The following is a 20,796-nucleotide window of genomic DNA, read 5'->3' on the forward strand; positions in this document are numbered from 1 at the left end:
CAATAGGCCAAAAGGCCAGAATGCACTTTTCAAAAGGCGATTTTTAGCATATTGTTAGTGTATTCAGTATTGAGAACACAGTACCTGCTGGTAAGAATATTGTTTTCAGATAGCTAACAGTTTTCTTAACACTTTTGATTGATGAGACTTCATATAGGAACTACAAAACCCAGTGTGCACTACGGTGTTTCCTACCGGATGTTGCTACGTGTTCAGTTTGAAGCAGGAAGTTCTAATTTAGTACTGACGAAGGTAGAAGGGGAGCTAACGTTATCAAGACTGCTGTCGGAGGGCTAACCGGTCTTGCAGGTTGGTTATTTGGCTTAATAGTCTTAAAATTCAATCATATGATCCTTATCGGACTGCCATTCCCTCGGTGTCTAGTGAAGAGCCCCAATATATAGGAACTGTACACTCAGATGTCACACAATAACGTTAGTCTAGACTCTAGCTGCTAGCCATAGCCAATAATAACTGACTGTAATACTAGTCACTTACTGTTAACTTAACGTTATATTCTCATCGAAGTTCTGTCTCATAGTCCTAGTGTATGAATATTGACCTTTGCAGGATGTTAATAAATCCACGATAAACCCTAACCCAAGACAAAAAATGGATAGGGCTAGAGCTAACCTACCTAGTATATCTGTTCTAAATACCCATAGCTACACATTTGGATGCAGGCTACAAAGTTCTGACTGTGACAAGGTGTGGTATCTGTGTTTATGGGATCGTTAACTAGCCACCTAACATTGCATCGCTAAATTTGATGAGTTTTTGACTGTTGAAGTTGAAGTTGTTCATCTCACACATGAACGTTTCCTTGTTGTTGTCCATGGAGACCTTCTTGACGTAACGTTAGACATGTTCTCTAATTAGATGTCAAGGATAGAATTCTGATGTCAGCATTTGCTCCTTGACAAACATAACTGCCTGACCAACAACTCGACGTTAGTGTGTGGAATGCGTCATACAGCAGCTTTTTAGAACTTAACACTTCAGTAAAAATATCAGCAAAGTCTGATAAGTCACCTCTTTGACTTCCAAGTTTTGTCAATCTGTGTACCTACCCTCGCTGTAGCCTGGTCTATCACCAGACCCTGACTGACTGTGAAGTGTGGAATTTTCAACATCCTGTAAGATCCTCCCTGTGTCTTGGAACTACTAACATTTGTCTGAAAAGATGCAGTGGAATAAGTTGCATGCTGTTACCATCCAGGTTGTCAGTCAGTCAACCTCATCACACTCAAAATGTCTAATAAGATGAAGTTAAAAAGAAGGGAAAGGAAAAAATATGAAAAGTTTCCCATCTTGACGTTCATTCAAGGCTCATTCGAAAGAAAACTCACAATCGTTTGTTCCTGTAATCTTGACATTTACAACTAAAAAAGGTAATTTAACGTGTTAGGCCTGATGTGTGTGTGTGTGTGTCTGTGTGTCTTCAACCTCATCTAAACCGTTTGTTATTGTTACCTTGGCTTTTAGAACAAACAAAAAAATGTATTAGCCCTGATGAATATTGATGTACTCTCATCTGTCCTCTAGCAATATGTTGCCGACCACCTCCTACACCCCCCAGAGCCATGGCAACGGTAGCCTGGGCTCCCGTGATTCTGTTCGCCACACGGCGGGCGCCAAACGCTACAAGTACCTGCGACGGCTTCTCCACTTCAAGCAGATGGACTTTGATTTTGCCATCTGGCAGATGCTCTACCTGTTCACCTCGCCACAGAGGGTGTACCGCAACTTCCACTACCGCAAGCAGACCAAAGACCAGTGGGCGCGAGACGATCCGGCTTTCCTGGTCCTTCTCAGCATCTGGCTTTGTGGTCAGTGTCTTGACAGTGGAATTATAGGGTTCTATCTACGTTCTGAGTAGTTCTGAGATATTGAGCTTCAAAGTCTTAGAATTCCATAGAGTTATACTGATAAGTGGAACAAACCTCTTCAGATATAATGTCCAAAAATGCATACAACTACAAGAAACACCTCACCTCATCTTCTTAAGGTGTCACAGAATAAGAATATGTAAATAACTCAATTTTGACAAAAATGTCAGATAGAACCTTCTAATTCTAAGGGGATGGAGTCTTTAGGGCTTGTTGGGGATAATCTGCATGGTATGATTGGTATGGAATATAATTTGGGAATTGTTGACATTTTTTCCTGTAAACTTGAAATACCATCAAGAGCTATTTGAACAGAAACATTTTACAGGCCTTGGCTTTGGGATCAATTCCTGATATAGACAAGGTTAAACTAGTATCTGAGATGGTGCAGCAACCGCCTTATCTGATTTGACACAGAATGACCTAGAGAGAGTATATAATATCATCTAATAATTTGTTCATTTTAGTGGTCTATTTGAAATATGCTAAGCTTTGTGTTACAGCAGGTTGATGATGGCTGTAGTCTAAGCTCTTTCTTACAGCAGGTTGATGATGGCTGTAGTCTAAGCTCTTTGTTACAGCAGGTTGATGATGGCTGTATTGTCTAAGCTCTTTCTTACAGCAGGTTGATGATGGCTGTTGTCTAAGCTCTTTGTTACAGCAGGTTGATGATGGCTGTTGTCTAAGCTTTGTGTTACAGCAGGTTGATGGTGGCTGCAGTCTAAGATCTTTGTTACAGCAGGTTGATGATGGCTGTTGTCTAAGATCTTTGTTACAGCAGGTTGATGGTGGTTGCAGTCTAAGATCTTTGTTACAGCTGTTGTCTCTGCTCCTGTTCTACAGTGTCCACCATTGGCTTCGGGCTCGTTCTGGACATGGGCTTCGTGGAGACGCTGAAGCTGCTTCTGTGGGTGGTGTTCATCGACTGCATCGGCGTGGGGCTACTCATCTCCACTCTCATGTGGTGAGTTGGCAAGAAACAGTACATATGGATTACTGTTTGTAATCCATATGTACGTTGTAGAGAAACGTTCATAAAGCAGAACAAACCTCCGGTTAGAGGTCACAAACTATCCCCTAGATCAGACAGTTGTGCCACTCTTGAGCTGTAGTGATACTCTGTGTTCTTTTTCTGATAAGATAGAATTCAGTTTGAGGGGCAGCCGTGGACTACTGGTTAGCGCTTCGGACTTGTAACCGGAGGGTTGCCCAGTAGGAATGGCTGAAGTGCCCTTGAGCAAGGCACCTAACCCCTCACTGCTCCCCGAGCGCCACTGTTGTAGCAGGCAGCTCACTGCGTCGGGATTAGTGTGTGCTTCATCTCACTGTGTGTTCACTGTGTGCTGAGTGTGTTTCACTAATTCACGGATTCGGATAAATGCAGAGACCAAATTTCCCTCACGGGATCAAAAAAGTATATATACTTATACTTATACTTATACTTACAGTTTGCCAACTTTTAACACAGTGAAATACACTGATGGCCGATATACTGTTATACTGATATACTGGCCGATATACTATTATTTTGAACACACAAATTCTTTTTCTGTGTATCTACACATGATAAACTGCTCATGTCTGTAGTAGTTTGATTTGCCGTTCTAATAAGATTTTCACATATAATGGGTTTTTTTTACGAATGAAACCCATGCTAGAACAAAACTCTGTAATCACAAATTTGATCGTGTTGGTATGAATATGTGTTGTAGTATGTGAGTCCTACAGTGTAAAAGAAAATGTACCAACGTCTCAGAAACGTAAAAATATTTTAATAGATTAAGAAAGCCACCACTATGGTCACCTCCGTGGTTAGATTTGTTTAGATCCATCTGACTTGTTTAGATCCAGTAAAAATTGCTGCCTTGACAACGCTACGTCATGGCTGCGGTACTTTATAGAACAGTGGTACGTGAAGGCACTCCAGGGGGTACGTGAGATTTTAAAATATACATATATTTAAAAAGTAGAATCCATGCAAAAATACTTTAAAAACAATTATTTAATAAATATTTCAGGAAAATATAAGTTCATAAAATTAATTTTATATTTCATAAGGCTATTCAATTTCATTATCCTAAAAACCCAGAGTCCCCCCCCATACCAGGATGGACCCATCCTGTCACATGCCACCCACCATTATCTGTCAATCACTGTCAAAACTCAAACGATGGAGTCGTGGTTGAAGCGTAGCGGTAATTCTTGTGAAAACACAGGGGGACAAGTGGCAAAGAAGGCCAAACCAGAGCCGGCAAAATTAGGGGGTACTTGGCTGAAAAAATATTTCACAGGGGGTACATCACTGAAAAAGGGTTGAGAACCACTGCTATAGAACATGCTATTGTGCAATAGGATATTAGAATAGCATTCATCATAATGGGTGTTTTCCTCCAGGGTGATCACCAATAAGTACCTGATAAAGCAGCCCTGCAAGGATTATGATGTGGAATGGGGCTATGCCTTTGATGTCCACCTCAATGCCTTCTACCCTCTGCTCGTCATCCTCCACTTCCTGCAACTCTTCTTCATTAATCGTGAGTACGGAGCGCACTGCAGAACGTCGTCGACAATACAGAGTTTTGGAGCTGAGGTGCAAGTGTGTGACCCTGAATGTTGTTTTTGTTTTTGAATGTTTTTTTTTTCCCCTCAGATATTGTAGTCATCAATTCCGACTGGTTTGTGGGTTACTTTGTGGGAAACACCATGTGGCTGATCGCCATTGGATATTATGTCTACATCACCTTTCTAGGCTACAATGGTAAGGTGGTGTGTGTTGTTCTATTCTATAATAAAAAAAAAAATCATCTGAATTAAAAAGCCCAAGAGTATACTTAAGATTCTCATTGGTGAGAGGAAGTATGCTTCAAGTGTGCCTCATGAGGTGTGTGTGTGTGTGTGTGTCCACAGCGTTGCCGTTCCTGAAGAACACCGTAGTGCTTCTCTACCCGTTCGCCCTACTCGGCCTCATCTACGTCCTGTCTGTCTGTTTGGGCTGGAACTTCACCAAGGGCCTCTGCTGGTTCTACAAGTACCGGGTGCAGTAGGAGGGTCCCTGGACTGCCCCTGGTCCGCCCCAGGCCCAGCTGGGCCACTCAAAGACTCTCTGGGGACGAGCAGAAAGACCTGCTTTCGCTGTTTTTCTTTTTTTAGAGAGGGCCTGTGTGTGCCGTGATTTTTGTACATCATGTAAATACTACTGTGGTTGTAGATACAAAGGTGAAAAAAGTGATGATGGATTGTTTATAAGATTTTGGTTGTTTCTTTTTAACTTGGCAAGAAGAAATTTCTGCTTGATGAGATGGAGGAGCAGAATATCAGTGGTTGACTTGCATTTGATGACTTGCGTATGATCAGGACAGGCCTGAGAGAGTTTTCTGGTAAATTTTTTTCCTCAGATTGTACATTCCCAATTGTCTATCACAGCACCTTCAATAAAGGGTTTCCTTTTTTACAGTTGATTGAATAGACCTCTGGTTAAAAACTATTATTTTCTGTTGGCTAAGCAAATGTCTGCATTCGGTGCAATGTCCACAGGCAGAGTTGGTCTATTTGTGGTATTCAGTTTCTGTGTTTCACATAAAATATGATGAAGCAGTCCTGTACGTGCTCATGTATACAGTACCCGAAGCTTGTTGTTAATGTTGACTACATATCTCCACAGCATATTATCCTGTGAAGCACTGTTAATAGCAGACATGTTTTAACTAAGGGTGCACCGATATATCGGTCGACCTAACATCGGTATGGGCCGATATCGGCCTTGTTGGCTGGTATTGACCCATTGGCAAATCATATGACCGATGGCAGTGGCCGATATCGGCCTTGTTGGCTGGTATTGACCCATTGGCAAATCATATGACTGATGGCAGTGGCCGATATCACATCAATTCTGCACGAGGTAAACGGCGCTATGTGCAGAAGTTCAGATGGCTCAGTTATTTTTTTCTGATTATTTTTGTTTCGCACCCTCTAAAGGGTGTAATTAACAACTAAACAAATAAATAAAAAACATCAGTATTTCTATCAGCTGTTGACCAAATTGTTATATCAAGCTAAGTGTCGGTATCGGCTAAGAATTTCACAAATGGTGCATCACTAGTTTTTACACCGATATGGTTAAATATAAAGTTGGGAAGATCATTATAATGTGTTTATTCTTCACCTCCATAATGAAACATTGCTGTGAAAACCTTTAGCTTCTTGTCAGTTGCTTATCTGCCAAGGTTGTAATAACTACTGTGTTATGAACATGAAGGCAGTGATTTAGAAAGGCATGATTTATTGTGCAAAGAGAAAGAAAGGTACCAGTAGGAGATATCATAACTGGTTCATGGTAGTCATATGCCTACAGTAACTACTAGGTCCAGTCACAGAGCAACCTGCTCAGGGTCCTGACAGTGCTCCAAGTTCCAAGGTCTTATTCATAGTTGTGTCTGCTGTCAGTCTTGTCGTTCCATGCTAAAGACTTTCTCTTGGCAAGCTCCATCCAAGATGGCTGACCCCTGGCGGATTGTTGTAGGGATGGTGAAGAGGACGCCTGTGACCCGGAACTATCAGAACATCCTGCTGCTGTAAAACAGGATGCAGACAAATTGGGTCCGTGAGCTATGGAGTTTGGACTGTAGCTCCTCCTCATTTCCATTCCAACCATGTCAATCATTATCTAATGGACTCATTTTGATGTAACCCTCTGATGCCCGCCAGAACATAACATTGTTATACTGCATGCTGCATCTACACCTGTAAGGAACGAAACGGCACCTGGTTTGGAAATGTACTTGGTCTGGGAGTCTCCACATGCGGCTCTGTCACTCATCTTGCTCACAGTGGCTTTCTGCAGAGAAGACAGTTGGGAGAGCTACAGTTATAGTGTAGAGCTATAACACACACACACAGTACATACTAAATGTGTAGTTAGCAGGGACTTTAATATGCATGGCTGTGCACTATGACATATGGAATTCATATATATAATATAATATGTATGATATATTCATCATCAGGGTTGTGCAAAATTCCAGAATTGAATTGAAACTGGCTCTTAAATTCCGATTCAATGTTTGAATTTCACTTGCATTTCAATTGAGGTAGCAGGAAGCAGAATTGCAATTGAAATTTTGCACAACCCTGATATTCATATCAGTAAAATGAATCATTTAGATCGTAAATATTAATGGTTACCTTAAACCAAAACAGAGCCTTACTTTATCGCCCATGTTTGCCCAATCACACCTCCTGTCCGCTGCTGTCCTGTCTGTCCCCCAGGAGCTCAGTGGCCTGTCGGTGGCTACTCTGGGGGTGGGCTTTGGTGCTGGTGGTAGTGTGGATGGTTTGGCTGGCAGCTTAGGTGGTGTTGGTGTGGAGGCGGTTTTCTGTAGGGCTGCACCTGTGGTCAGACCCTCAGTGGAACCTCGATCTGCAGAACAAAATAACAGCAACTCACCCAAAGGTCAACATCAGTTCATACTTACAAATCGCCTCTCCAAATCAGGCAGCAGTTACATGGTGAATGCCCACTACATGGTCCAGTTTACATAATGCTGCAAGCTGCTGTATTACAGTGAGACAGATAAGTTAATGAGGCCTTGGTGTGAGTAGTGTGGGGGAAACGTACCCCACGGTCTGGTTGTGGAAGCTGAGTCTTTGCTTTTAAGATCTTCTGCAGAAGTAGCAGTTGGGCCAGAGTCTGAGCTCATGGAAGGGTTCTTTCTGAGCCCGAAGGACTTTTTTGGAGCTTCTGCCCTCATAGTTGAGCTGGCCGTGTCTCTGGAAGACTGAAGGTTTCCTGTGTGTTGACCTGGCAGATCTTCAGAGATGGCCCTCTTGTTGCTGGCCTCCAGGCTGTGCCGTTTGTATTTGGCTTCGGACTGGGCTGTTTCTGAGCGGTACTTGAGAGACAGGGATGTAGTGCGCAGGGTCACCCCAAACGCGTTCCTCTTCTCCTCCATTGTCTCTGTCCTTCGTTTGGCGTCCCTGGAGCGCTCGTCCATCTTCTCCTCCGCCGCTCTAGTGACGGCACCGTCTGGCACAATCTCTCTCCTCAGACTGCCTCTCTTCTCTGGAGCTAACTGGTGTCTCTGTGCGGCTTCTTTGGTTTTCTGTTCTAGTTGCTCTCTACGCTTCTCTGGTATGTCTTTATTGTTTAAAGGAGCTCTAGATGCTGGCTCTACAGGCTTCCTTACCTCCTCTGGATTGGTTATCCATTCCCCACTATCAACAACTCTGGAGCGACGTCGTGCTGAAGATATAGAAAAAGACCCAGAATTTGGTCGACGTTTCTCATTGTCCAGGAGCATTTGACTTTCCTGACCTGCAGGGGTCACTCTCGCTCTAAGTACAACCTCAGGGTGTGCGGAGATCTCTTTGTCACTCTCAGCTGAGCTCTCTGCTCCCCTTCTCAGGGGGACAGTGTATGAGAGATCTGACGTGGGCTTGCTGACCCGAGGCGCTGCAACAGGCTGATATTTGGTGAGAGTGTCTGCTTGACTGACAGCTTGTAGGCTCACGTCGCTGACCAGACTCTTCCTCTTCTCTCCAGAGGGGACACTCTCGGCTTCCTGTGTTGGCCTATATTCACCTGCAGGGTCATCCACACTTTGCTCGAGGTCATCCACACTCTGTTCAAGGTCATCCACACTCTGTTCAAGGTCATCCACACACTGCTCATGGTCATCCACACTCTGTTCATACAGCTTAGGAATCTCTAAGTCCAGTCGGGAAGGAGTGACATTAGGCAGCAGATTTCCCTCAGTGGTGTCCAGTTGTTTGTGTGCTTCTGTTAGATCCTCAGCGTCCTCCTCCTCTTCATGCTCCTCATCTCTGGAACGTTCCGTGGTCGCAGGCTCTGTCTTTGTAGTTTCAGGCAATGTGGACTCCAGCTCAGGGGCAGGGGTGAAATCAGAGGGCTCGGCCTGCAGGTCTTCAGGCATGGGCTGCAGATACAGAGGGTTTGGAGTGACCCGCACCTCAGGGTCTGTCTGCTCCGGGTCTTCGTCCTCGCTGAGGACCAGGGCATAACTGGCTCTGGGGATGCGATCCTCTGGGTCAGGCGTGGGCGAGTGCTCCTCCTGTGGAAGCGGTGACAAACTGTACTCTCTGTCCGCCCGGAGCTCCAGGAAAGTGAATCGTTCCCTGTCGCTCACGCCGATTTGGGTGGAGTGGGAGCGGAAGCGAGATCTCTCCTCGGACGGGCCGGCTCCGTCCAGCCCGTCCTCCTCTCCCTCCGATAGCACCTGGACCAGGTCGTGCATGCTCTCTGAGCGCGGCCGGAGCACACTCTGCATCCCCCACAAGACAAAAGACAACCATTAACTGCTTCTACTCGACAGGAAATCAAAATGTTTGTCTTGTACAACATTCGCAAATAAAAAAACAAAAAGTCAATAGTGCTGTGTCAACAGTACTGTGTTTGCACCTGCTCAGCAATCATTATAACAGTGATAATTAAAGGGCTTTTAAAGAGTAAGGAAGTGTTCTGTGCCTGAATGTACCAGTAACCTTCAAAGCCATTATATATAATGATCTATTTTCAAATGGCCCACGCCTAAATTGATGCACTGTTGTGCATTTCTAGTTGATGTTACAGTGGCCTATGGATACAGCGATGCATCATAGATTTGAAGCAAACATCCCTCCCAGCCAAACATCACTCCAATGGTCAAAGTTACGGATTCAAGTCTAGGGTGGGGCTGTGATTCAGACGATGCAGTTTCATTGACTGTTTACTATTAGTAATAAAATATCTCGAAGAGAGAGTAAGAAAACCATGTGGCAATAAAGTCTACTCTTAAACAATCTCCTTTGAGCTGACTGATAAACAGGACGTTTTGTCTGACATGAAAGAAGGCATCTGGGACTGATAAACAGGACACAGGACTGTATTATGATCTTACAGAAGGCATCTACAGGACACAGGATTGTATTGGGTAACACTTGACAGTATCGACATAAGAGTGTCATGACAATGTCATGAACATGACACTATCATGACACATGAACCCTAACCCTAACCCTAACCTCTAACCCTAACCATAACCCTAACACTAACTTGTAATGCAAAAAACCGAATGCCACCACAGAAGCGTTATGTCATAAACGTTTGTTTATGACATGTTGATGACAGTGTCATGTCACTCTTATGTCGATACAGTCAAGTGAAGTGTAACCTTATATTGTATGATCTTACAGAAGACATCTTCTTCGCTTTGTTACTGGGTCTCTGGTTTCGGGGCTTGACGGCCATCTTGTGACGTGCGGCCGACGTGTCCAGGCTGGACGTGAACTGAGCTGGAGAGCTGAAGTCAGGAGGAGGGGACGACGCGGCCGTGCGTGTGGGGCTGCTGGCTCTGAGGGACGGCCGGGACAGCGGCGAGAGAGGCCTGGAGGAAGTCTGAGGGAAAAGCCAGCATTTGAAAGTGTAGGGGGTCACAAATAATAAATACAAATACTATAGACTGCACTGTATGTCTATGACAAATACTATAGACTGCACTGTATGTCTATGACAAATACTATAGACTGCACTGTATGTCTATGACAAATACTAATAGAATAATAGGTTGACTGTGGATCAACCCACAGAATGGTCATTCACCTGCTCTTCCTCCTCACTGCCAGTTCCAGCCAGGCTGAGGGAGCTGTGATTCCTCTGAGCGTCCGCAGACACAGGAGACACGGAGAGAGACACATGTTACCTCACAAGGGTTTTTACCTCATGACAAATACACTGTTACTGGCCTCGTTGTTATTCATTGTTTCCTGAATATGTGTAAATCCTTTGCTCAGATGTTTTGGGTACCTTATAGGATGAGGTGTGTCTTCCTCCATCCTGGAAGGAGATTTCCGGCGGGCTGTGTGGTAAGCCGTCGTCGTCCGAGGTCGCTCCCGAGTCCTCCTGCCGCTTGCTGGGGATCAGCAGGGGAGGAGGCCCCAGGTGGAAGTTCTGCTGTTGCAGCTTCATCTGTCAAGTCAGTTACAATATGAAATATGACTTTTTCAGACACACTTACACAACAACACACTACAGTATAGGGCAATTCCATGGAAAATTACGTTTTTTGTAACTTCCATAATGTGAATTCCACATCCATAACGCCAGTAAAGTGTGATGGTGTGGTATGATGTGAATGATTACATGAAATTTGAGCATTTGCTATTTTTGGCAGAAGAATGTATGAGAAAAAATGCACAAAAAATTAATGTTGTCATTCACATCATACAAATGCCAAGGCATTTCACTGGCGTTATGGATGTGACAAAAAGTAAATTTTCCGTGGAATTTCCCTATACTAACACAGTGTATGTGTTCTATATAGCCTAAGTGTATTTATAGGTGGCAAATAAACTGTAAGGATATAACAGTATAAGGATATGTAAGGACATGTAAATATACTGTAAGTCGCTTTGGACAGTGTCTGCCACATACCATAAACATAAACATAAACAAATGAAGACGTACAATGCGTATGATGATGTTCGGCTTGGTTCGACTTCAGACTGCAGTTATGGTACCCCTGGCCTGTGTTATTCTGACTGACCTGTAAGGCTTTGATTTTGCTGTGGACATTCTCCTGTGACAGGACGCGAGTTGACTCTGAGGAGCTCTGAGCCTGATCAGCCAAGAAGATGCTGTCATGGGACAAGGCTCTCGAGCTTAATGTCCCCCTGGGACAGCTGTGGGCAAACACAACATAATATGGCTGTGATGTTGGCCTTGACTTGACCTTGGCTTTCTATTAACTCTTTGAATGATACATTTCATAAGATTACACTGATATTAGCAGTTGCTAGAAAATATATTGCTTGATTATTCTGTGTGAAGCATCAATCATGTTTGTATCTTTAATAAGGACATTATGTTAAATGTAAAATTAGGTGAATACATATCATACATACTGTATACTTGACAAAATGTAGACATGGAAATACAGTTATTCTTGCCCTTCCATAACATAACCACAGGTCCTACTCTTTAATGTCACTCTAGCTGAATATATTTTGAAGAAGTCTGACGGTCACGTCATATTCCCGTTGGTAAACAGGCCTAAAATAGCTCCAGACTAGGCAAGGTGATGCAGTCTTACAGAGAATCCTCCTCGGAGTCGTAACCTCCCCTGGCAGCCTCGGGCGCCATGATGTCACTGGCGGACTGACTGGGCTTTATCACGCCGTCCGTGTCCTTCCTCCTCAGCCTCCCAAACAGGCGTGACTTGAGCGCTTTGAACCGGGACTTCTTCCGTCCTGAGGAGAAAAAGCCACTTCTACTCAGCACCTGAATGTGTAGGTATCGTGACTGAATATGGTTTTAATGATGTTTTTATGTGTAGGCAGAGTTGAAAACCGCACTCTCAAGCATTAGCGCTTGATAAGTCTTTATTGCAGCATGTCTTCAATAAACGTATGCATCTGGGCCCTAGGCCATCATCAGTGTGTTGTGTATGTGCAGACACATTCAAGAGCAGAGGTCAAGAGCAGAGTCAAGAGCAGAGGTCATCCTCTCACCTGGGACATCCTCCCCACCACGCTCCACCTCCGTGCTTCTGTACATAGTTTTACTTGGAAATCTGGACATTGAGAGACAAAATTACAAACATACATATTACATACATATTAAAACAAATACATATTTGTTGCAATGTTGCTTGAAGATATAAAAGTGTACTGGTTACTTTTGGACTGGCAGTTATTGAAACATTTACTTTGCTGCTTCATTTTGACATGTTCTCTCAGAGATTCCCTGCTCACAGAGAGGGGCACTATGAATTAGTGATAAAAAAAAGAGTACCAAGCTCTGCAGCTGTGAATGTAGAGATGAAAACAAGCTTTGCATGAATAAACAGATGATCCTCTTCAACAATCCTACAGATTTTTAACCAATGCAAATGTTTACTGCTGTTCTAAAACCACTTCAACCCATGTCTGACATGATATATTTCTATGAATAAAATAATGTTGTTTGTCTTACTTTAAAATGAATGAGAACATTCATATTCTCATCCTACCTTACCTGTTATTCTCTGTGAAACCAAACACTTTCTCAGATTTTCTATTTTTATCACAAGATTTTCATGAATTCAACTAAGAACATTATCTCTCTCACTCTCTCTCTCTGACGAGGCTGAACCTAAATGACAGGGCCTCTTCGTTGACTTTGGCACAGAAGGGAAGCACTGGTTGCCTAGCAGTCTCCGAGCTGACGTGATGTGTGACATTAAATAGCCAGGAGACGGGCTGTTTGGACGCAACTTCCGCTCTAAATCCTTCTGGACACGCACCAGGACATAAAGCTCTCGCCCCGGCGTTCCAACTGGCCATTACTCTCTAGGATACCACTCTCTCCCCTAGGACACACAGGACATAAAGCTCTCGCCCGGCGATCCAACTGGCCATTACTCTCTAGGATACCACTCTCTCCCCAGAGTAGCGGCAAAGGGCAGAGCTGAGCTCACTGAACCACACTAGTGCAGAGTGTGTGTGTGTGTGTGTGTGTGAGCCGGGGAGAGGACATCTGATATAGCGAAGCCTGAAGCAACAACAAACAATGGGGCTTTTGTCCCCAAAAGAGCAGGCCAGGTTCTGCTCCGTGCGGTCAGGGAGCTGGAGTGGACGCAGGTCCATGGCTTGGCAACTCCGCTCGAAGACAGACAGTGTTACCCCTGCACCTGATTTATTTTTCCGCTCGAAGACAGACAATGTTACCCCCTACACCTGATTTATTTACGTCATTAGCTCTCACCTCCTCTCACACCTGGCAGGGCTGGCTGTAAGGGGATCTCCGCAGCTCACACGTCCTGCTACCCTGGAGAAGACGCCTTTCCAGGGACTGAGCTGAGACGTGTTGTCTGGGGGAGAGCTCAGAGGCACTCAGCCCTGTTATGTGAGATTGGAACCAGCTTCCTGCGGTCTGACGCAAGAGGTGTAGCTTCACCTGAGGCTCCAGCTGAAAGGCATCTCTACCTGGCAGCCCTGACCCCCGAGTCCCAAGAGCACCTGGTGGCGTCATGTTTTTCCACCTGCACCGGGGGCGGTGCCAGAGAAAAGACACCAGACGCACAGAGAGTGGTGCTGCACACAGACACAGCTGTGTACCGCTCTAACAACGACCTAGAGTCATTTTGGTCCCAAGCGAAAATGTACACTCGTCATCATCCGCAAATGGACCCTAGGTTGTTGTTGGACCGGAGTTTCCCTTTAAGATTCATTTTCAGTCAGGTCGTCACTTATGAGTAGCGGTTTAGGGAGCTCCATGGTGGTGTAATTACTTTGTGTTTTAATATCCTGCTTGCACAACAGACTGACCGCACCAGACAGGCCAACAGGAGACCACTGTGTGACCCAGCAGTTTGGAGATCCCACGCTCGCTTTGTCCATCTGGGGATCTGTGATTACTGTTCTCGGTCCACAAAGGCCTTTGTGCAAGTGCAGGCGGACCTATAAAACGGCCCAATGTTTACTGAAGGCACAGCACAAAGCACAAGCAATAAACCCACCTGAAAACTTGTGCAAAGCTGAGAGTATGCGTGCGTGTGTGTGTGTGTGTGTGTGTGTGTGTGTGTGTGTCATAAGAGGGGTTGGGGGTGAGGTGGGTAGGTGAGCAAGTACATTCACTATTTGAAGCAGTTGGCTTTATCACTTTTTCTTTTTTTTCCATTCAGCGTGAACCCAAACACCAGCTGGCTAGTTCCCAGGTTGAGCTGTGTAGCATCCCAAAATACACCCAAAATACACCCAAACAGTGTGTAATCCTCCTCCGACATGCCATTCCCAATACTTCTAGGTCTGAGTTCTAGAACTCCAATATGTCTAGGGAATGACAGAAGGCTGCCTTTAAGTTGAAATAGGTCACCTAGGTGACCGGAGAGTTTATGTCTGTGTGCGTGCGTGTGTGTCAGATCTCACAAGTGCTCTCTAACACTAGTCCCCACTGTATACACAGCCTTTGTTCTTCCCTCTGTCTCAATCTCTCTCTCTCTCACACACACACACACACACACACACACACACACACACACACACACACACACACACACACATACACACACACACACACAGATAAGCTCTCTTTTAGACAGAAACTCTTTCAAAATGCCCCAGTCAGGATATTGTCTCTCAAAAGGCAGCTTGCCTAACAGAAACCTCCAAATAAAAACAGACATTAGATATTACACGATGATGCATGACATTCCAATGAGTTTGGTTCTGGGTTGTAATAATAACCAACAACAACAACAGCAACAACAACTTGCATTTCTATAGCGCTTTATCAGGGCTCCCAAAGTGCTTTACCGTGAAGGGGGAACCTCTCAGGGGTCGAGAGAAAAGGTTCTCCCCATACACAAACTGGGAATCATGACAACGTAAAGATGGTCAACTAGGTCAAACACACACTGTGTGGGCAGTAAAGGGACATTTGCCAGACATTGTTGACAAGATTAAGGTGATATGTGATGCCCAAAATAACTTACCCAGCCAAATAAATGAACCCTTTACCATGTACCATAGATTTAATGTCAATTTCAATATTCTGTTACTGTTTGTCCCAGTCGCACAAACTGAAGTGATAACAGATCTGCTTAAATGGACCAATATTATAATACTATTATTCAACTTTCTAGAATAAATTCAAATTAGAAACAATAAATAGCAGAAAGATTAACCAACCAGGCAATGCCTTCCCCGAGGGAGATCGAAATCACTAGGTAAGAAAGGCACACTCATAATGTAATCTAGAAAGGCATACTCATAATGTAATCTAGAAAGGCACACTCATAATGTAATCTGTCATGTGTTTATGATGTTCTTCTAATTTCCTGGGTCGAGGATGGTTGCTATATTCATGCTGATTATTCACTCTTCAGTGAACAGTGAACAGTGAACAGAGAACAGAGAACAGTGAACAATTAACAGTGGTCACAACCAATGCTGTCATGCTGACATGCACAGAAACACACCATGTCAAAAACTTCTGGCTGGTGACAAGGATCATGCCATGGACATGGAGTTTTGTACATTTATCCTACTTTCCACTGCCTCCTAGCAACAATTCCTGCACACACAGACATCAGCATAACAAACTATCACGTGAGAGATAAAGCTATCCATTTATGAGACTTGCTACTACTGTTGTTTTACAGTTCTATTTTTATATAATCCCTCTGTCACATTATAAATTCTTCCCAATGCACGTTTTATCATTTGGGAGACTCACGACCAATCTGCACCCTGTTTCATTCCAAAGATGTCTGAGAACAGAAGGTGGCCATTCACCAAGTATTGCATATCAGACACTTTTGTAACAGCAAGAACACCATGTCCAACACTGTTACAGCAATATCAGTTCCGCGTACTTGTCTATGTACACAAGCACACTTCCTAAGTAGCTTATTGTGCTCCCCTGTGATATTCCTTAATATCTGTGGACTTGATAGACTTAATATAAATAGGATGTTTGTGCTTTTTTAATGATTCCCTGGACGTTAGTGGCAGCCCCATGAGAGACTCTTTAAACATTAACGGTGAGACAGAAGCGGGTTCTGAGACAAGAAAACCTGCTTGATCATTAACAGCATTTTTCTGACCGGCCCGCTCTTGGGTTTTGTTCTCGATCTCGAGTGCACCTGTTGTCTCTCTGTGACCTTTGGACAGCCGTTATCTCTCCTGAGACTCTCAGGAGAGACTCTCCTGTAAAGCTCCCACCCACGATGACAAAACATTACACCCTAGTTGTCTTGTAACTCAGCCTACACAGAACCTCTGGGACTCACCTGTTGCTCACTCATTTGTTCAGTGTTCCTGATCTTGGACCCTTAGCATGACTCACTGTCCACCTACAGTGACCCTGATGACACCAGGGTGGGACCTCTAGGTGAGACAAATCCCTGCAGTAAGATTCAGATTAAGATTCAGACGTGAATGATATATATACTGCCCTGACTCATCTCCAACTGCAGCCATCTAAATTCCATCTCAACCTCCCACCATGTGCAAATACAGATTGCAGATATGATGCACTCAAGAGCCAGACGGACCTCACTGACTGAGAACCAAAGTTCTTCCAAATGATATGACTGATAAAAGTAATCCAGAAAATGAAATGTAAAAAAAAAGATCCTTTGTAAAACCAGACTTATCATCTGAGAATCTCTCACTCTGAGAACCTTTTGCTTTATTCTAGACACAGCACAAGGAGCAAAGGACAGTATCTATGAACTTATAGGTCAACTCCTGAAATAGTCTGTCCCATCCTTTTCCATAACATAATGTACACAGAAACACCCACCTATAGAATAAACCACCTTTACTGTGTCTGTGAGGGACATGGTATAGAAAACCAATCCATATAACAGGTGTTATCTGCACTGAGTTAGTTCAGACACAGTAAGATGAATTATAACATTCAAATTACTAATGACCAAATTATTAAGTGTAAAATATGTCTACTTATCCAATGCAATTAATCAGAAAATATTACAATATACTCTAACACTTAAAGTACACAATATATACACTTGCACAAAACAAAAATGCGCTCAAGACTATTATGTTGTAGGCTATAGCCCAATTAACGCAATGAAATGTGTTACACATAGCCACCAGTAAGGATATAATGTCAGTTCGAGTTCAGCTGTAAATTGCCAAATCCAAGCACAGCATAAATCATAAATAAATAGGCTACGTTTTTCAGTAAAGCTACTGATGGCTCAATTACGCAACTGCCGTGTGGACCGAGAAAGAGACGGCTCAGAGCTTACCTGTCTGTGGAAAAACGACGTCCTCATCGACCATAAAATCTGTTGAATGTCCACTACTGTTTACTGAATAGCCAAAAGTGCAAGTCTCATCCTGCTCTTGGTGTGTGGAGTTGTCCTTTGATTTGCTTCAAATCTACTCATTTAGAATCCAGCGCCTCATTCTCAGTCGAAGCCCTGGGGCTGTGTAAAAGGACCTCCTCCAACTCGTGAAAAGCGCACACCTGCTCTGAACTCAACCAGACCTCTTCATGTTGACCGCCTTTCTTGAACCATACGGTGAAGACGTCAACCTCAAATCGAATCAAATCATGTAGAACAGACAAATCAGGGTCAACATGATCACACGGACGATGTGTTCTTGACCAAGTTACGCATTTTGTAAATAAAATAGATAAGTAATGGATATTACCGTAGCTTGTAAACGGAGACATACAGCATAGCCTACAGGCTATATGTTATAGTGTCCACCGCAGTTCCCATACAGGACTGAATACAACACAAACGTTATGTAATCGCGTCGGTATCCAACAAATCCGCTTGAAGGTCAGTGTAAGGGAGGACGTTAATGCCTTTCCAAAGCATCTTATCGTAGTAGCCTACCGTAGTTCACACGCAAATTAAAGATCACGAATCAGCCAACTTAACAATGCACTGAATGAAGAGCTGAGAGGAGGGTTTAGGGGTGAGGATTTAGCTTCAAATGCCACTCACCCTAGATCCACCTTTGACTTCTATGTCAGAAGTAGGCTACCTACCACTGGTTTAGTTTTTTGACACTACTTTGCATTTACCAGACCTATAACCTAATGATGATGATTATAATAATAATAATAATAATTAGCCCAAAGGAATTTTAATATTCTGACAACTAAAATGCCTTACTGCACCTTTCAGCAGTCGACTCTAGAGTTCAATGTATTTATTGGGATGTACAGATAAAGATAAGCCCAACAGCAATGTTTGAGTAAAGCATTGTCATATTTTAGTAAAAAAAAAAACACACACAACAGGAATCAAGATATTGACATGTTATGAAACAAATAAGCTTCATAAACCTTTTAAAGCCTTTTTTGATGAAACATTTTTGTCTGCATTTTGCTGTGCATTTGCTCATGAGTGTCCTTTATGCGTTTGTCTTTATTACTCTCTTCAATGTGATTGTGAATACTGAATTCCTCCATTCATTTCTAATGTGATTATGAATACCGAATTCCATTCATTTCTATGTTGTATCCCTCCATTCCTTTATTTTTGTTTATGTGCATCTCTATCTCTCTCTCTCTCTCTCTCTCTCTCTCTCTCTCTCTCTGTGTGTGTGTGTGTGTGTGTGTGTGAGAATGTGTGAGAACTGGAGCATTCTTAGTTTCAGGGACACTTTGGTCTATTCAACAGTATAAAACACCACCAATTTATTGAGACATTCAGACACAATACTGTGTTATTCTTGAAAGTTCATGTATAATTCATAGAAAATAACTGATATGTAAAAAAAAGTAAAAATGTAATTTTTTAAGAGTACACTGAGCGACCAAAAGACTGCATTATGATGGGGCGCTCAGTCATACAGGTCCCGCAGTATGGCATTCCTGTAGTGATGAATTCAGAAAACACAGAGACAACAATGTAAACATGTGGCTACAGCACTTAGCACGTACAGTATACTAACTTCATGTGAATGATGTACATTCTGAACGTTATCGAAACTTAGACTAGCATATTTGCAGAAGCTGCTTTATCATTTAAACACTGATATTGTTTACTTAGTGAAACTGTGAATACACATCAGCACTGAGGACAGTTACACTGAATGGGCCCAGCTAAGTGACCGGAGCACAGCTGGTCTGTTACAGCTCTAAACAGTATAATGATTCTAAATATAATAACAATACTTCTAAAGATCTGATATTTGGGGAAAACACAAAATTAACATAAAAAAAAATCATTTCTCTCATATGATACACAATTAAAACTTACATTTGCGATATACACTGTATTGGTAAAGGTTATACCCACGGCTGTGGCTACCTGTGGCACTTGGGCTTACAGCCGCACCACAGCCGTAGGTATTTACCAACCCTTCTCAACCCCTCTCACTCCTGCCATACTGCTTGTTAACAGTAGTGTTGAATGTGAATACCTTTCTTCTATGTGTACAGTTAGAGAGCATTTTAAGTGCTAGCATTAAATGCTGTTAACACAGTGGGAGAGTGTGTGTTTGTGAGAGGACTGACCGCTTAGGGGAGCGATGCTCTGGCGTGCTGTGGTAGGGGCGCTCTGGGGACCAGGGGCGCTGGGGGCTGACAGAGCGGCGTGAGGGAGAGGAGGGACGCAGCGACGAAGACAAGGTGGACGACAGGGTGGACGACAGGCCCTGCCGACGCAACTCCTGCACTGCCCGCTCTCTGAGACGGTCAGAGAGAGAATGAGAGAGACTTTAAGGTTCCTTTATTGACAGTCAAAAAAAGGAAACCAGGTAACATTTAAAACAACCCATACCCATAGAGAGAGAGAGAAAGAGGGAGAGAGAGAGAAAGAGAGAGAGGGAGAAAGAGGGAGAGGGAGAGAGAATGAGAGAGTGAGAAAGAGAGACAGAGAAAGAAAGAAAGAGAGTGAGAGAGAGAGAGAGGTGTATTCAGAGGGGTAGGTCTTTACTAGTAAGTTGCACTTCTCAGTGAGGTGCTGGTCACAGAAGTAATGGAGTAAAATAGAAAGAAGCCGCACACACTGTTGCACCGAACGCTTTTAATTTGGTCACGTTTCGTCTTTGAAAACGTCCACTGTAACTAGAAACAAAGTGTGCTGTTTCTTTCCTTTGCACTTTAGGTCTCTACTAGTAAACATCAACTTGATGCACTTGGAGTGTTACCTGTCAAAGCGCTCCGTGGCCAGCTGCTTCTTAGTCATCTCCAGATCAGACTCCAGCTGGGATGCCCGAGTCCTCAGATGAGCCACCTCTCTACTCTGGGAGCTCCTGAGAGAGAGAAAGAGAGAGGGAGAGAGAGAGAGAGCGAGAGAGAGAGAGAGAGAGAGAGGTGTCTAACAGTCACTCTCCCTGATATGCTCTCTGATATCTCATAAAGATCCTCTTAGCTGTGCTACTCTGTGAGTGTTGGATGTAGTGTTATGTGCATATGGTTTTCTGTGCATGGGGTATTGCA

General features: G+C 43.6%; 3 protein-coding genes across 8 annotated transcripts in view; 1 reads left to right on the forward strand and 2 right to left on the reverse strand.

The window, feature by feature from the left end:
- Positions 1-211: 211 nt before the first annotated feature.
- Positions 212-5,345, forward strand: unc50 (unc-50 homolog (C. elegans)). 2 transcript variants are annotated; one of them, XM_048235014.1, is made up of 6 exons: positions 212-309; positions 1,546-1,829; positions 2,733-2,853; positions 4,284-4,423; positions 4,540-4,647; positions 4,797-5,345. In XM_048235014.1, the coding sequence occupies exons 2-6, from the start codon at positions 1,550-1,552 to the stop codon at positions 4,931-4,933; spliced, it is 786 nt and encodes a 261-aa protein (XP_048090971.1). In that variant the 5' UTR covers positions 212-309; positions 1,546-1,549; the 3' UTR covers positions 4,934-5,345. The 2 variants fall into 2 exon arrangements, with proteins under 2 accessions (XP_048090971.1, XP_048090972.1); XM_048235015.1 differs by lacking the exon at positions 212-309 and adding an exon at positions 368-1,391.
- Positions 5,346-6,148: 803 nt separating this feature from the next.
- Positions 6,149-18,207, reverse strand: cracdlb (cracd like b). Of its 5 annotated transcripts, XM_048235012.1 has the most exons (12): positions 17,639-18,200; positions 16,652-16,765; positions 12,390-12,451; positions 11,972-12,128; positions 11,426-11,561; positions 10,687-10,848; positions 10,483-10,536; positions 10,075-10,278; positions 7,504-9,166; positions 7,094-7,305; positions 6,651-6,723; positions 6,149-6,458 (listed from the first exon to the last, which is right to left on the reverse strand). In XM_048235012.1, exons 3-12 carry the CDS (start codon positions 12,433-12,435, stop codon positions 6,307-6,309), a joined length of 2,859 nt encoding a protein of 952 aa, XP_048090969.1. In that variant the 5' UTR covers positions 12,436-12,451; positions 16,652-16,765; positions 17,639-18,200; the 3' UTR covers positions 6,149-6,306. The 5 variants fall into 5 exon arrangements, 3 of the variants coding, with proteins under 3 accessions (XP_048090969.1, XP_048090970.1, XP_048090968.1); XM_048235013.1 differs by lacking the exon at positions 16,652-16,765 and having other exon boundaries at positions 6,149-6,455; positions 17,639-18,203; XM_048235011.1 differs by lacking the exon at positions 16,652-16,765 and having other exon boundaries at positions 17,639-18,199.
- An 818-nt stretch (positions 18,208-19,025) lies between these two features.
- Positions 19,026-20,796, reverse strand: part of tsga10 (testis specific, 10) — a 16,830-nt gene continuing 15,059 nt past the window's right edge. The window contains exons 18-20 of the mRNA XM_048235651.1: positions 20,505-20,609; positions 19,870-20,040; positions 19,026-19,224 (exon numbers count right to left, since the gene is read on the reverse strand). Coding sequence (XP_048091608.1) covers positions 19,194-19,224; positions 19,870-20,040; positions 20,505-20,609 — 307 coding nt within the window. The 3' untranslated portion in view covers positions 19,026-19,193. The remainder of the gene's footprint in view (positions 19,225-19,869; positions 20,041-20,504; positions 20,610-20,796) is intronic.

This window comes from Alosa alosa, chromosome 23 (assembly GCF_017589495.1).
Source record: "Alosa alosa isolate M-15738 ecotype Scorff River chromosome 23, AALO_Geno_1.1, whole genome shotgun sequence".
Classification (NCBI taxonomy): Eukaryota; Metazoa; Chordata; class Actinopteri; order Clupeiformes; family Clupeidae; genus Alosa; species Alosa alosa.

Excerpts from the sequence above, each read along its gene's own strand:
- cracdlb (XM_048235012.1), bottom strand. The coding sequence starts at position 12,435 with ATGTACAGAAGCACGGAGGTGGAGCGTGGTGGGGAGGATGTCCCAG. Across the intron at positions 10,849-11,425 it reads GCAAAATCAAAGCCTTACAG|ATGAAGCTGCAACAGCAGAA; the intron begins GTCAGTCAGAAT and ends CTGACTTGACAG. Across the intron at positions 10,537-10,686 it reads GACACACCTCATCCTATAAG|AGGAATCACAGCTCCCTCAG; the intron begins GTACCCAAAACA and ends GCGGACGCTCAG.
- unc50 (XM_048235014.1), top strand. The coding sequence starts at position 1,550 with ATGTTGCCGACCACCTCCTACACCCCCCAGAGCCATGGCAACGGTAGC. Across the intron at positions 2,854-4,283 it reads CTCATCTCCACTCTCATGTG|GGTGATCACCAATAAGTACC; the intron begins GTGAGTTGGCAA and ends GTTTTCCTCCAG. Across the intron at positions 4,648-4,796 it reads CACCTTTCTAGGCTACAATG|CGTTGCCGTTCCTGAAGAAC; the intron begins GTAAGGTGGTGT and ends GTGTGTCCACAG.